Consider the following 13,511-nt stretch of genomic DNA (forward strand, 5'->3'; position numbering starts at 1 on the left):
GAGACACTCCGCAGGGTCAACACAGGGTACAGAGACACTCCCCAGGGTCAACATGGCATACAGAGACACTCCCCAGGGTCAACACAGGGTACAGAGACACTCCCCAGGGTCAACATGGCATACAGAGACACTCCCCAGGGTCAACATGACATACAGAGGCATTCCCCAGGGTCAGCACAGAGTGCACAGACACCCCCAGGGTCAGCACGGAGTACACAGACACCCCCAGGGTCAGCACGGAGTACACAGACACCCCCAGGGTCAGCATGGCATACAGAGGCATTCCCCAGGGTCAGCGCAGAGTGCACAGACACCCCCAGGGTCAGTGCAGAGTACACAGACACCCCCAGGGTCAACACAGCTACACAGACACCCCCAGGGTCAACACAGCTACACAGACACTCCCCAGGGTCAGACATCTCCCACCAACAGCTGGAGGAGGTGAAACTCTTGCCCACATTCACGCCGCGCTCTCACACCCACCTCACCGTGTTCAATGCCTACCTGGAGTTCTGGTGATTTCTGGCTGAGATCAGAGAAAGACTCGCCCAGGGCCCGTTGTGTCTGCACCATGTTGTAGAAATGATTGGTGAGGGCACGAGCAAGACGCAGGACATTCTCATATTTCCTCTTTGTGTCCCGCAGGAGTTCAATCTGTGCTTCCAACTCGAGGTCCACTGTCCGGGACCCGCGACCAAATCTCTCCGAGATCATCTGCTTTGTGCACTGCAGACACAGCAATGATAGTGTCTGTAAAACTGAAGTGTTTCCACTAGCTCAGCCTCACACACTGAATATCAGCTCATACCTTCATACACAGGTTACAATGCAGAAAGTGAAACTTCCAGAACTGAACATCTACCCAATCCTGCGACAATGTATCGCACAGGCAATGAGTATTCCCAGTCTCAGGAATCTCAACCATTGACCTCAAGGTCATTGATGGTACCACAAGAATGAAGTTATACTGCTGCTCAGCATCAGCACTGGGGTTTGAGTGGGACCGGGGTTTCTAATTTACTCACGGGATGTGGGCTTCGCTGGCTGGGCGTTGAGAAGGTGGTGGGGGTGAGCTGCCTTCTTGAACCGCTGCAGTCCATGTGGTGTAGGTACACCCACAGTGCCGTTAGGGAGGGAGTTCCAGGGTTTTGACCCAGCGACAGTGAAAGAACGGTGATATATTTCCAAGTCAGGATGGAGTGTTCACACTGACACTCCTTCAACTGTGAAAATACCGAGAATCTATTCTTCCAAACGTATCCCAGAAAACATTTTCAGCGACATAACACTGGGTACAGTACTGGTGGGCACAGGGGTCTGTGTGTAACACTGGGTACAGTACTGGTGGGCACAGGGGTCCGTGTGTAACACTGGGTACAGTACTGGTGGGCACAGGGGTCCGTGTGTAACACTGGGTACAGTACTGGTGGGCACAGGGGTCTGTGTGTAACACTGGGTACAGTACTGGTGGGCACAGGGGTCTGTGTGTAACACTGGGCACAGTACTGGTGGGCACAGGGGTCTGTGTGTAACACTGGGTACAGTACTGGTGGGCACAGGAGTCCGTGTGTAACACTGGGTACAGTACTGGTGGGCACAGGGGTCTGTGTATAACACTGGGTACAGTACTGGTGGGCACAGGGGTCTGTGTGTAACACTGGGTACAGTACTGGTGGGCACAGGGGTCTGTGTGTAACACTGGGCACAGTACTGGTGGGCACAGGGGTCTGTGTGTAACACTGGGTACAGTACTGGTGGGCACAGGGGTCCGAGTGTAACACTGGGTACAGTACTGGTGGGCACAGGGGTCTGTGTGTAACACTGGATACAGTACTGGTGGGCACAGGCGTCCGTGTGTAACGCTGGGAGGGGCAAGGGGGTTCAGGTCTGTGTGTAACACAGGGAGGGGGGTTGTGTACAGCTCTGTGTCTAACACAAGGAGGGGGGTTGGGTACAGCTCTGTGTTTAACACAGGGAGGGGGGTTGTGTACAGCTCTGTGTTTAACACAGGGAGGGGGGTTGGGTACAGCTCTGTGTTTAACACAGGGAGGGGTTGTGTACAGCTCTGTGTTTAACACAGGGAGGGGTTGTGTACAGCTCTGTGTTTAACACAGGGAGGGGTTGGGTACAGCTCTGTGTTTAACACAGGGAGGGGTTGGGTACAGCTCTGTGTTTAACACAGGGAGGGGGGTTGGGTACAGCTCTGTGTTTAACACAGGGAGGGGGTTGGGTACAGCTCTGTGTTTAACACAGGGAGGGGGTTGGGTACAGCTCTGTGTTTAACACAGGGAGGGGGTTGTGTACAGCTCTGTGTTTAACACAGGGAGGGGTTGTGTACAGCTCTGTGTCTAACACAGGGAGGGGGTTGGATACAGCTCTGTGTTTAACACAGGGAGGGGGTTGGGTACAGCTCTGTGTTTAACACAGGGAGAGGGGTTGTGTACAGCTCTGTGTTTAACACAGGGAGGGGGGGTTGGGTACAGCTCTGTGTTTAACACAGGGAGGGGTTGTGTACAGCTCTGTGTTTAACACAGGGAGGGGGTTGTGTACAGCTCTGTGTTTAACACAGGGAGGGGGTTGTGTACAGCTCTGTGTTTAACACAGGGAGGGGTTGTGTACAGCTCTGTGTTTAACACAGGGAGGGGGTTGTGTACAGCTCTGTGTTTAACACAGGGAGGGGTTGTGTACAGCTCTGTGTTTAACACAGGGAGGGGGTTGTGTACAGCTCTGTGTTTAACACAGGGAGGGGGTTGTGTACAGCTCTGTGTTTAACACAGGGAGGGGTTGGGTACAGCTCTGTGTTTAACACAGGGAGGGGGTTGTGTACAGCTCTGTGTTTAACACAGGGAGGGGTTGTGTACAGCTCTGTGTTTAACACAGGGAGGGGGTTGTGTACAGCTCTGTGTTTAACACAGGGAGGGGTTGTGTACAGCTCTGTGTTTAACACAGGGAGGGGTTGTGTACAGCTCTGTGTTTAACACAGGGAGGGGGTTGGATACAGCTCTGTGTTTAACACAGGGAGGGGGTTGTGTACAGCTCTGTGTTTAACACAGGGAGGGGTTGGGTACAGCTCTGTGTTTAACACAGGGAGGGGGTTGTGTACAGCTCTGTGTTTAACACAGGGAGGGGTTGTGTACAGCTCTGTGTTTAACACAGGGAGGGGGTTGTGTACAGCTCTGTGTTTAACACAGGGAGGGGTTGTGTACAGCTCTGTGTTTAACACAGGGAGGGGTTGTGTACAGCTCTGTGTTTAACACAGTAAGGGGGTTGGATACAGCTCTGTGTTTAACACAGGGAGGGGGTTGTGTACAGCTCTGTGTTTAACAGAGGGAGGGGGGGTTGGGTACAGCTCTGTGTTTAACAGAGGGAGGGGGGGTTGGGTACAGCTCTGTGTTTAACACAGGGAGGGGGTTGGATACAGCTCTGTGTCTAACACAGGGAGGGGGTTGGATACAGCTCTGTGTCTAACACAGGGAGGGGGTTGGGTACAGCTCTGTGTTTAACAGAGGGAGGGGGGGTTGGGTACAGCTCTGTGTTTAACACAGGGAGGGGGTTGGATACAGCTCTGTGTTTAACACAGGGAGGGGGTTGGGTACAGCTCTGTGTCTAACACAGGGAGGGGGTTGGGTACAGCTCTGTGTTTAACACAGGGAGGGGGTTGGATACAGCTCTGTGTCTAACACAGGGAGGGAGTTGTGTACAGCTCTGTGTTTAACACAGGGAGGGGGTTGGATACAGCTCTGTGTTTAACACAGGGAGGGGGTTGTGTACAGCTCTGTGTTTAACACAGGGAAGGGGTTGGGTACAGCTCTGTGTTTAACACAGGGAGGGGGGTTGGGTACAGCTCTGTGTTTAACACAGGGAGGGGGGTTGGGTACAGCTCTGTGTTTAACACAGGGAGGGGGTTGTGTACAGCTCTGTGTTTAACACAGGGAAGGGGTTGGGTACAGCTCTGTGTTTAACACAGGGAAGGGGTTGGGTACAGCTCTGTGTTTAACACAGGGAGGGGGTTGTGTACAGCTCTGTGTTTAACACAGGGAGGGGGTTGTGTACAGCTCTGTGTTTAACACGGAGGTATAATATAAAATGGGGTTGCTCCCCACCTCGCACTAACCTTGTAGGTGTTGATTCCCCACTTTTTCACAATGTCGAACTTCTCCCCAGCAATCCCACGGGCAGGTTCCTCACCGCTCATTACTGGGCCACTCTGGGACTGGTGAATGTTACTGGATCCTGGAATGTAACACACAGCAATAGAGGATCAGAGCAGCGAGTCAGGCAATCGGGCCTTCGACTCAGCTGCGTTGCTGCTCAGCTCTGCCTTAGAGAATCCTGGAGAGGATGATCCATTTCAGACTGAGAAATAAGACACAAATGTTTTCCCACACACTGCACGGGAGGATTAACCCTTAAGGAACCACCACTGTCCCTCACAAAAACATTTCTTCAAACGTGAGGAGTTTAAGCAGTTGGACTGCAGGAGGACGGAGAACTCCAGGCTAGCAGACTGACATTCAGACAAAACATGTCATTATTCTCCTGTCACTACCAGGTTTGGTCGAGGTGAACAAGCAGAGATAAAGTTGACAGAAGAGGCACAAAGTAGAAAATGAGCACAGGCAGGTTGGGCATGTTTCCTTATGGAGGGGCAGTTGGAAGAAAGTTTACCAGACAGGCAGGCACATACCCCAATATCAGAGTGACCGTGGTCAATGGATTAAACAGACAGGATTGGGTCCCTGTGAATGGCAACTGGGAAGTTGGTTAGAGATACATGTGTGTGTGTGTTTTTTTATTAATTCGTTTATGGGATGCAGGCATCATTGGCTGGGCCAGCATTTATTGCCCATCCCTAGTTGCCCCTTGAGAAGGTGGTGGTGAGCTGCCTTCTTGAGCCGCTGCAGTCCATGTGGTGTAGGTACACCCACAGCGCTGTTAGGGAGAGAGTTCCAGGGTTTTGACCCAGCGACAGTGAAGGAACGGTGATATATTTCCAAGTCAGGATGGTGAGTGGCTTGGAGGGGAACTGCCAGGTGGTGGCGTTCCCACCTATCTGCTGCCCTTGTCCTTCTAGATGGTAGTGGTCGTGGGTTTTGAAGGTTCTGTCTAAGAAGCCTTGGTGAATTCCTACATTGCATCTTGTAGATGGTACACACTGCTGCCACTCTGCGTCGGTGGTGGAGGGAGTGAATGTTTATGGATTTTGTGCCAATCAAGCCAACTGCTTTGTCCTGGATGGTGTCAAGCTTCCTGAGTGTTGTGGGAGCTGCATTCATCCAGGCAAATGGAGAGTATTCCATCACACTCCTGACTTGTGCCTTGTAGATGGTGGACAGGCTTTGGGGAGTCAGGAGGTGAGTTACTCTCCACAGAATTCCCAGCCTCAGGCCTGCTCTTGTAGCCACAGTATTTATATGGCTAGTCCAGTTCAGGTTCTGGTCAATGGCAATCCCCAGGATGTTTATAGTGGGGGATTCAGTGATGGTAATGCCATTGAATGTCAACGGTTGATGGTTAGATTCTCTCTTGTTGGAGATAGTCATTGCCTGGCACTTATGCAGCGCGAATGTTACTTTCCCCTTGTCAGCCCAAGCCTGGATATTGTCCAGGTCTTGCTGCATTTGGACATGGACTGCTTCAGTATCTGAGGTGTCGCGAATGGTGCTGAACATTGTACAATCATCAACGAACATCCCCACTTCTGACCTTATGATGGAAGGAAGGTCATTGATGAAGCAACTGAAGATGGTTGGGCCGAGGACACTACCCTGAGGAACTGCTGCAGTGATGTCCTGGAGCTGAGATGACTGACCTCCAACAACCACAACCTTCTTCCTTTGTGCTAGGTATGACCCCAGCCAGTGGAGAGTTTTCCCCTGATGGAATCCTTGCTATTCCTGGTATATATTAATGACCTAGACTGTGGTGTGCTGGGCATGATTTCAAAATTTGCAGATGATATGAAGATTGGAAATGTTGTCAACTGTGATGGGGATAGTCTCGAACTTCAAAAGGACATAGACATGTTGGTGGATTGAGCAGACAAATGGCAGATGAACTTCAATACAGAGAAGTGTGAAGTGATTCATTTTGGCAGAAAGAATATGGAGAGACAGTATAAAGTAAAGGGAGAAACTGTAAAGGAGGTGCAGGAACAGAGGGACCTTGGTGTATATGTACATCAGTCATTGAAGATAGTAGGGCACATTGAGATGCAGTTAATTAAGCATATAGTATCTTAGGCTTTATTAATAGGGGCACTGAGTAAAAGAGTAAGGAAGTCATGTTGAACTTGTATAAGACACTAGTTAGGCCTCACCTGGAGTACTGGGTCCAGTTCTGGGCCCCATACTTAAGGAAGGATGTGAAGGCATTGGAGAGAGTACAGAGAACATTCACAAGAATGATTCCAGTGATAAAGAACTGCAGCTATGAGGAAGAAAAGTTGAGAGGCAACTTGATAGAGAGATAGTCAAGATCCTGAGGAGTTCTGTACAGGGTAAACAATAAGAAATCGTTCCCACTCGAGAGAGCATCAAGAACTAGAGGGCACAGGTTCAAAATAATTGGCAAAAGGAGTAAAAGTGATGGGAGGAGAAATGTTTCTACACAGAAACCTCCGGAGAGGCTGGTGGAGGCAGGTTTGGTCAATCTATTCAAAAGGGTTGCTATCTGAAAAGAAAGAATGTGCAAGTTACGGTGATAAGGCAGGGGAGTGGGACGAGGTAGAATGCTCTTTCAGAGAGCCAGTGCTGACTCAATGGGCCGAATGGCCTCCTTCTGCACTGTAAAGGAAAAGATTCTGCGATTCTCATTGACTCCAGTTTTGCTAGGGCTCCTTGATGTCTCACTCGGTCAAATGCTGCCTTGATGTCAAGGGCAGTCACTCTCACCTCAGCTCGGGAGCTCAGCTCTCCTGCCCATGTTTGGACTAAGGCTGTATAGAGGTCAGGAGCTGAGTGACTCTGGCGTCAGTGAGCAGGTTATTGTTTAGTAAGTGCTGCTTGATAACATTGTAAATGATCCCTTTCATTACTTTACTGATGATCAAGAGTGGACTGATGGGGCAGTAATTGGCCGGATTGGATTTGTTCTGCTTTTTGTGAAAAGGACAAACCTGGGCAATTTTCCACATAGCCGGGTAGATGTGGTTTCCCATTTAATCAGAGCCAGGAGAGCTGTGGGTAATGAGAGGTGAAGGGGAGTGTGGGGATCTGCCAATATACAGTGACATTGTGGTAATGTCCCTGAACTATCCAGGCTAATACTCTGGGATCAAGGGTTTAAATCCGACCACAGCAGCCACTGGAATCTAAATTTAATTAATAAAATCTGGAATTGAAAGCTAGTCTCAGTAATGGTGATTCACTAATGTCCTTTAGGGGAGGAAATCTCCACCCTTACCCAGTCTGGCCCACATGTGAGTCCAGACCCACAGTAATGTGGTTGACTTTTAACTGCCCTCCGAAATGTCCCAGCAAGCCACTCAGCTTAAGGGCATTTAGAGATGGGCAACAATTAGGGGTGCCAGCAATGCCCACGTCCCACGAAAGAACAGAGTTCAGTTGCTGCAGTGCAAGGCGGGGGGGGGGGGGGGGGGGGTATATAATTGATTGCAATCACCAGGTAAGGCAATCATCCAACGTTCCAGCTCCTAACGACTGTCAAATGACCCCTAAGTTCGAGAGAGTGGGAAAAATCAGCCAGTGTCCTGTAATGGAAAGTGTGCGAGGCAGGACAGACAGGAATTCTACCTGTGTGATTGGTTGAGAAAGACAGAGGCAGAGAGAGAGAGAGACAATGAGTGTGAAATGGGGAGAGAAAGAGCGTGAGGGGCGAGAAAGAGTGTGAGGGGCGAGAAAGAGCGTGAGGGGCGAGAAAGAGCGTGAGGGGCGAGAAAGAGCGTGAGGGGTGAGAAAGAGCGTGAGGGGCGAGAAAGAGCGTGAGGGGCGAGAAAGAGCGTGAGGGGCGAGAAAGAGCGTGAGGGCCGAGAAAGAGCGTGAGGGCCGAGAAAGAGCGTGAGGGGCGAGAAAGAGCGTGAGGGGCGAGAAAGAGCGTGAGGGGCGAGAAAGAGCGTGAGGGGCGAGAAAGAGCGTGAGGGGCGAGAAAGAGCGTGAGGGCCGAGAAAGAGCGTGAGGGGCGAGAAAGAGCGTGAGGGGCGAGAAAGAGCGTGAGGGGCGAGAAAGAGCGTGAGGGGCGAGAAAGAGCGTGAGGGGCGAGAAAGAGCGTGAGGGGGAAGAGTGTGAGGGGCGAAGAGCGTGAGGGGGAAGAGCGTGAGGGGGAAGAGCGTGAGGGGGAAGAGCATGAGGGGGAAGAGCGTGAGAGGGAAGAATGTGGGGGGGAAGAGTGTGAGGGGGAAGAGTGTGGGGGGAAGAGTGTGGGGGGGAAGAGTGTGGGGGGAAGAGTGTGAGGGGAAAGAGTGTGAGGGGGAAGAGTGTGGGGGGAAGAGTGTGAGGGGGAAGAGTGTGAGGGGGAAGAGTGTGAGGGGGAAGAGTGTGAGGGGGAAGAGTGTGAGGGGGAAGAGTGTGAGGGGAAGAGTGTGAGGGGGGAAGAGTGTGAGGGGGGAAGAGTGTGAGGGGGGAAGAGTGTGAGAGGGGAAGAGTGTGAGGGGGGAAGAGAGGCAGAACGACAGAGAGAGATGTTGTGGGATTGAGAGAATCAGAGGAAGACAGATACTCCATATTGGACTCAGATTCCACTTGTAAAGGGAGGTGGGGGGGTCACAATCACTTTATTTGCTGATTTGTATCTGGGATTTGAATGCCAAGGCACTCAAACACTTCACAAAAACAAATGGAGCATAAAAGGTCAGAGAAAGGGAAGAAAGGGAGGAGCGTGGGGGTTAGGCACAGTCTGAGGGGATGGGGTGAGGGAGGCACGTGGGGGTTAGGCACAGTCTGAGGGGATGGGGTGAGGGAGTGGGGTGGGGGTTAGGCACAGTCTGAGGGGGTGGGGTGAGGGAGGGGGGTGGGGTGAGGGAGGAGCGTGGGGGTTAGGCACAGTCTGAGGGGATGGGGTGAGGGAGGAAGGTGGGGGTTAGGCACAGTCTGAGGGGGTGGGGTGAGGGAGGGGGATGGGGTGAGGGAGGAGCGTGGGGGTTAGGCACAGTCTGAGGGGATGGGGTGAGGGAGGAGCGTGGGGGTTAGGCACAGTCTGAGGGGATGGGGTGAGGGACGAAGGTGGGGGTTAGGCACAGTCTGAGGGGGTGGGGTGAGGGAGGAAGGTGGGGGTTCTGCACAGTCTGAGGGGTGTGGAAGGGAAACGTGGGGTGATGGGGAGGCGTGGGGGCTATGCACAGTTTACAGGGCCGGGGTGAGGGGGTACCCAGTCTGGATTGGAAAATAGCGGGTTTCAGGGAACAATGACCATTCTGGAGAGGTTTACTCAGCAACGCTGAGCAATGGGGAGCGGGGGAGGGGTGGGGGAGAGGGCTAAGGGCATTTTCCTATATTTTGGGAGGGATGGGGGGGGGGATTAGGGGCAGGGAAGCTAGTGTGGGCACAGCATGTACCTGGCGAGGTGTTGCCCTGACTGGCTATCCTGCTGGCTGCTGATCTGCTGGGTGAGATGAGCACACCCCATTGTGTTGGGGCTTTCACACGACTGCCTGGAAACATCGAGAGGGGAAATGGAGAGATGGAGGAAAAAGGTGAGGGGGAGGAATAAAAGATACCAACACATCAGAATGTAGCACACACACAGTAATAATGCTGAGGGGTAGCAATGGGCAACAAAACAAGCAGATAGGCTCAGAGGAGGCAGCTTCCCCAGTCAAGTCATGGGTTCAAGACTCATCCAGAGATCACAGCACATAATTCAACATAGAGTCATAGAGCCTCACAGCACAGAAACAGGCCCTTCGGCCCATCGTGTCTGTGCTGGCCATCAAGCCCCTATCTATTCTAATCCCATTTCCCAGCACTTGGCCTGTAGCCCTGTGTGCTGAGGTGTTTCAAGTGCTCATCTAAATACTTCTTAAATGTTGTGAGGGTTTCTGCCTCTACCACCCCCTCAGGCAGTGAGTTCCAGATTCCAACCACCCTCTGGGTGAAAAAAGATTTCCTCAAATCCCCTCTAAACCTCCTGCCTCTTACCCTAAGTCTATGCCCCCTGGTTATTGACACCTCCCTAAGGGAAAAGTTTCTTCCTATCTACCCTATCTATGCCCCTCACAATTTTGTATACCTCTATCAGGTCCCCCCTCAGCCTTCTCTGCTCTAAGGAAAACAGCCCCAGCCTATCCAGTCTTTCTTCATAGCTGAAACACTCCAGCCCAGGCAACATCCTGGTGAATCTCCTCTGCACCCCCTCCAGTGCAATCACATCCTTCATTTAGTGTGGTGACCAGAACTGCACACAGTACTCCAGCTGTGGCCAAACTAATGTTTTATACAGCTCCATCATAACCTCCTGCTCTTGTATTCAGTGCCTCGACTAATAAAGGCAAATATCCCATCTGCCTTCTTATCCACCTTATCTACCTGTCCTGTTGCCTTCAGGGATCTATGGACATGTACACCAAGGTCCCTCTGATCCTCTGTATTTCCTAGGGTCCTACCATTCATCGTGTATTCCCTGCCTTGCTGGTCCTCCCAAAATGCATCACCTCACACTTTTCAGGATTAAATTCCATTTGCCACTGTTCTGTCCATCTTACCAGCCCGGCTATATTGTCTAAGGCTTTCCTCCTCACTATTTACAACACCACTAATTTTTGTGTCATTTGCGAACTTACTGATCATACCTCCTACATTCATGCCTAGATCATTAACGTACATTACAAACAGCAAGAGGTCCAGCACCGAACCCTGCGGTACGTCACTGTACACAGGCTTCCAGTCACAAAAACAACCTTCAATCATCACCCTCTGTCTCCTGCCACTAAGTCAATTTTGGATCCAATTTGCCAAATTGCCCTGGATCCCATGGGCTCTTACCTTCTTGACCAGTCTCCCAAGCGAGACATTGTCAAAAGCCTCACAGAAGTCCATGTAGGGTAATGGTCGATGGATGCCCTTGCAAATGGAAAGTTGTCTCAAGTGGTGTTCCACAGGGCTCGGTGTTGGGATCCTTGCTGTTTGTGTTATATATTAACGATTTGGACGTGAATGTGGGGGGCACGATTGGGAAATTTGCAGATGACACAAAGATTGGCCGAGTAGTGGATAGTGTAGAGGATAGTCATAATCTCCAAAACGATATAGATGGGTTGGTGGAGTGGGCGGTAAAGTGGCAGATGGATTTTAACATAGAGAAGTGTGAGGTCATACATTTAGGGAGGTCAAACAATTACAGGGATTACACAATAAATGGGAATATACTAAGAGAGGTAGATGAAGTGAGAGATCTTGGCGTACAAGTACACAGGTCACTGAAGGCTGCAGTTCAAGTAGACAAGGTTGTAAAGAAGGCATATGGAATGCTCTCCTTCATTGGCAGAGGTATAGAATATAAAAGTAAGGATATAATGTTGGAATTGTATAAAACACCGGTGAGGCCACAACTGGAGTATTGTGTGCAGTTCTGGTCACCACATCACAGGAAGGACGTAATAGCTCTGGAGAGAGTGCAGAGGAGGTTTACAAGAATGTTGCCAGGGTTAGAAAAGTGTAGCTACGAGGAGAGATTGGATAGGTTGGGGTTATTTTCCTTAGAACAAAGAAGGCTGAGAGGTGACTTGATGGAGGTGTACAAGACTATGAGGGGAATAGATAGAGTGGACAGGATAAAATTGTTTCCCTTGGTGGAGAATTCTAGAACCAGGGGACATAGATTCAAGATAAGTGGCAGAAGGTGTAGGGGGCACATGAGGAAGAACTTTTTTACACAGAGGGTAGTGGATGTCTGGAATTCGCTGCCCAAGTTGGTGGTAGAGGCAGAAACTCTAAACTCCTTTAAAAAGTACCTGGATCTGCACCTTAAGTGCTGTAAGCTGCAGGACTATGGGCCGGGTGCAGGAAGGTGGGATTAGAAAGGGCACCTGGGTGTCCTTGGGCTGGCATGGACAAGATGGGCCGAATGGCCTCCATCTGTGCTGTAACTTTTCTATGGTTCTATGGATCTAGGCTACATCAACTGCACTACCTTCATCTACACACCTAGTTACGTCCTCGAAAAATGCAATCAATTTGTTAGACATGATCTCCCCTTGACAAAGCCATGCTGAATATCCTTGATTAATCCCTGCCTCTCTAAGTGGAGATTAATTCTGTCCCTCAGAGTTTTTTCCAAAAGTTTCCCTACCACTGATGTTAGACTCACTGGCCTATAGTTCCCTGATTTATCCCTACTACCCTTCTTGAATAATGGTACCACATTCATTGTCCTCCAGTCCTCTGGCACTTCTATGGCCAGAGAGGTATTGAAAATTAGTGTCAGGGCCCCTGCAATCTCCTCCATTGCCTCCCACAGCAGCCTGGGTTACATCTCATCTGAGCCTGGGGATTTATCCACTATTAAGCCCGCTAAAACTCCTCCCTCGCAATGCAAATTTGTTCAACTATATCACAGTTCTCCTGATTTCTCTACCTACATCGTCCTTCTCTATGGTGAATATTGATGCAAAGTACTCTTTTAAAACCTCTCCTATGTCTTCCAGTTCCTCACACAGATTGGCATTTTGGTCCCTAATTGGCCCTCTTTCCCTGGTTATCCTCTTGCCCCGAACATACTTATAAAACGCCTTTGGATTTTCCTTTAATTTGCTACACTGTCGGTGGGTCAGTACTGAGGGAGCGCTGCACTGTCAGAGGGTCAGTGCTGAGGGAGTGCTGCACTGTCAGAGGGTCAGTGCTGAGGGAGTGCTGCACTGTCGGAGGGTCAGTACTGAGGGAGTGCTGCACTGTCAGAGGGTCAGTACTGAGGGAGCACTGCACTGTCAGAGGGTCAGTACTGAGTGAGTGCTGCACTGTCGGAGGGTCAATACTGAAGGAGCGCTGCACTGTCAGAGGGTCAGTACTGAGGGAGCGCTGCACTGTTAGAGTGTCAATACTGAGGGAGCGCTGCACTGTCAGAGGGTCAGTATTGAGGGAGTGCTACACTGTCAGAGGGTCAGTACTGAGGGAGTGCTGCACTGTCAGAGGGTCAGTACTGAGGGAGTGCTGCACTGTCGGAGGGTCAGTACTGAGGGAGTGCTGCACTGTCAGAGGATCAGTACTGAGGGAGTGCTGCACTGTCAGAGGGTCAGTACTGAGGGAGTGCTGCGCTTTTGGAGGGTCGGTGCTGAGGGAGTGTTGCACTGTTGGAGGGTCAGTACTGAGGGAGAGCTGCACTTTCGGAGGGTCAGTACTGAGGGAGTGCTGCACTGTCGGAGGGTCAGTGCTGAGGGAGTGCTGCACTGTCGGAGGGTCAACGCTGACTGCAGAGGGCTGTTGAGGCTGGGTCGTTAAGTATATTCAAGGCTGAGATAGACAGATTTTTAATCAGTAAGGGAATCAAGGGTTATGGGGAAAAGGCAGGAAAGTGGAGTTGAGGATTATCAGATCAGCCATGATCTCATTGAATGGCGGAGC

At 50.9% G+C, this 13,511-nt stretch overlaps 1 protein-coding gene across 7 annotated transcripts in view; it reads right to left on the reverse strand.

The window, feature by feature from the left end:
* The window catches only part of LOC144682524 (arfaptin-2-like), a 66,980-nt gene that overhangs the window by 8,039 nt on the left and 45,430 nt on the right, over positions 1-13,511 (reverse strand). For all 7 annotated transcript variants that reach the window (XM_078544920.1, XM_078544916.1, XM_078544921.1 and 4 more), the window contains 2 exons: positions 4,115-4,233; positions 505-726 (listed from right to left, as the gene is read on the reverse strand). In XM_078544920.1, coding sequence (XP_078401046.1) covers positions 505-726; positions 4,115-4,233 — 341 coding nt within the window. The remainder of the gene's footprint in view (positions 1-504; positions 727-4,114; positions 4,234-13,511) is intronic.

This window comes from Cetorhinus maximus, chromosome 7, assembly GCF_964194155.1.
Source record: "Cetorhinus maximus chromosome 7, sCetMax3.hap1.1, whole genome shotgun sequence".
Classification (NCBI taxonomy): domain Eukaryota; kingdom Metazoa; phylum Chordata; class Chondrichthyes; order Lamniformes; family Cetorhinidae; genus Cetorhinus; species Cetorhinus maximus.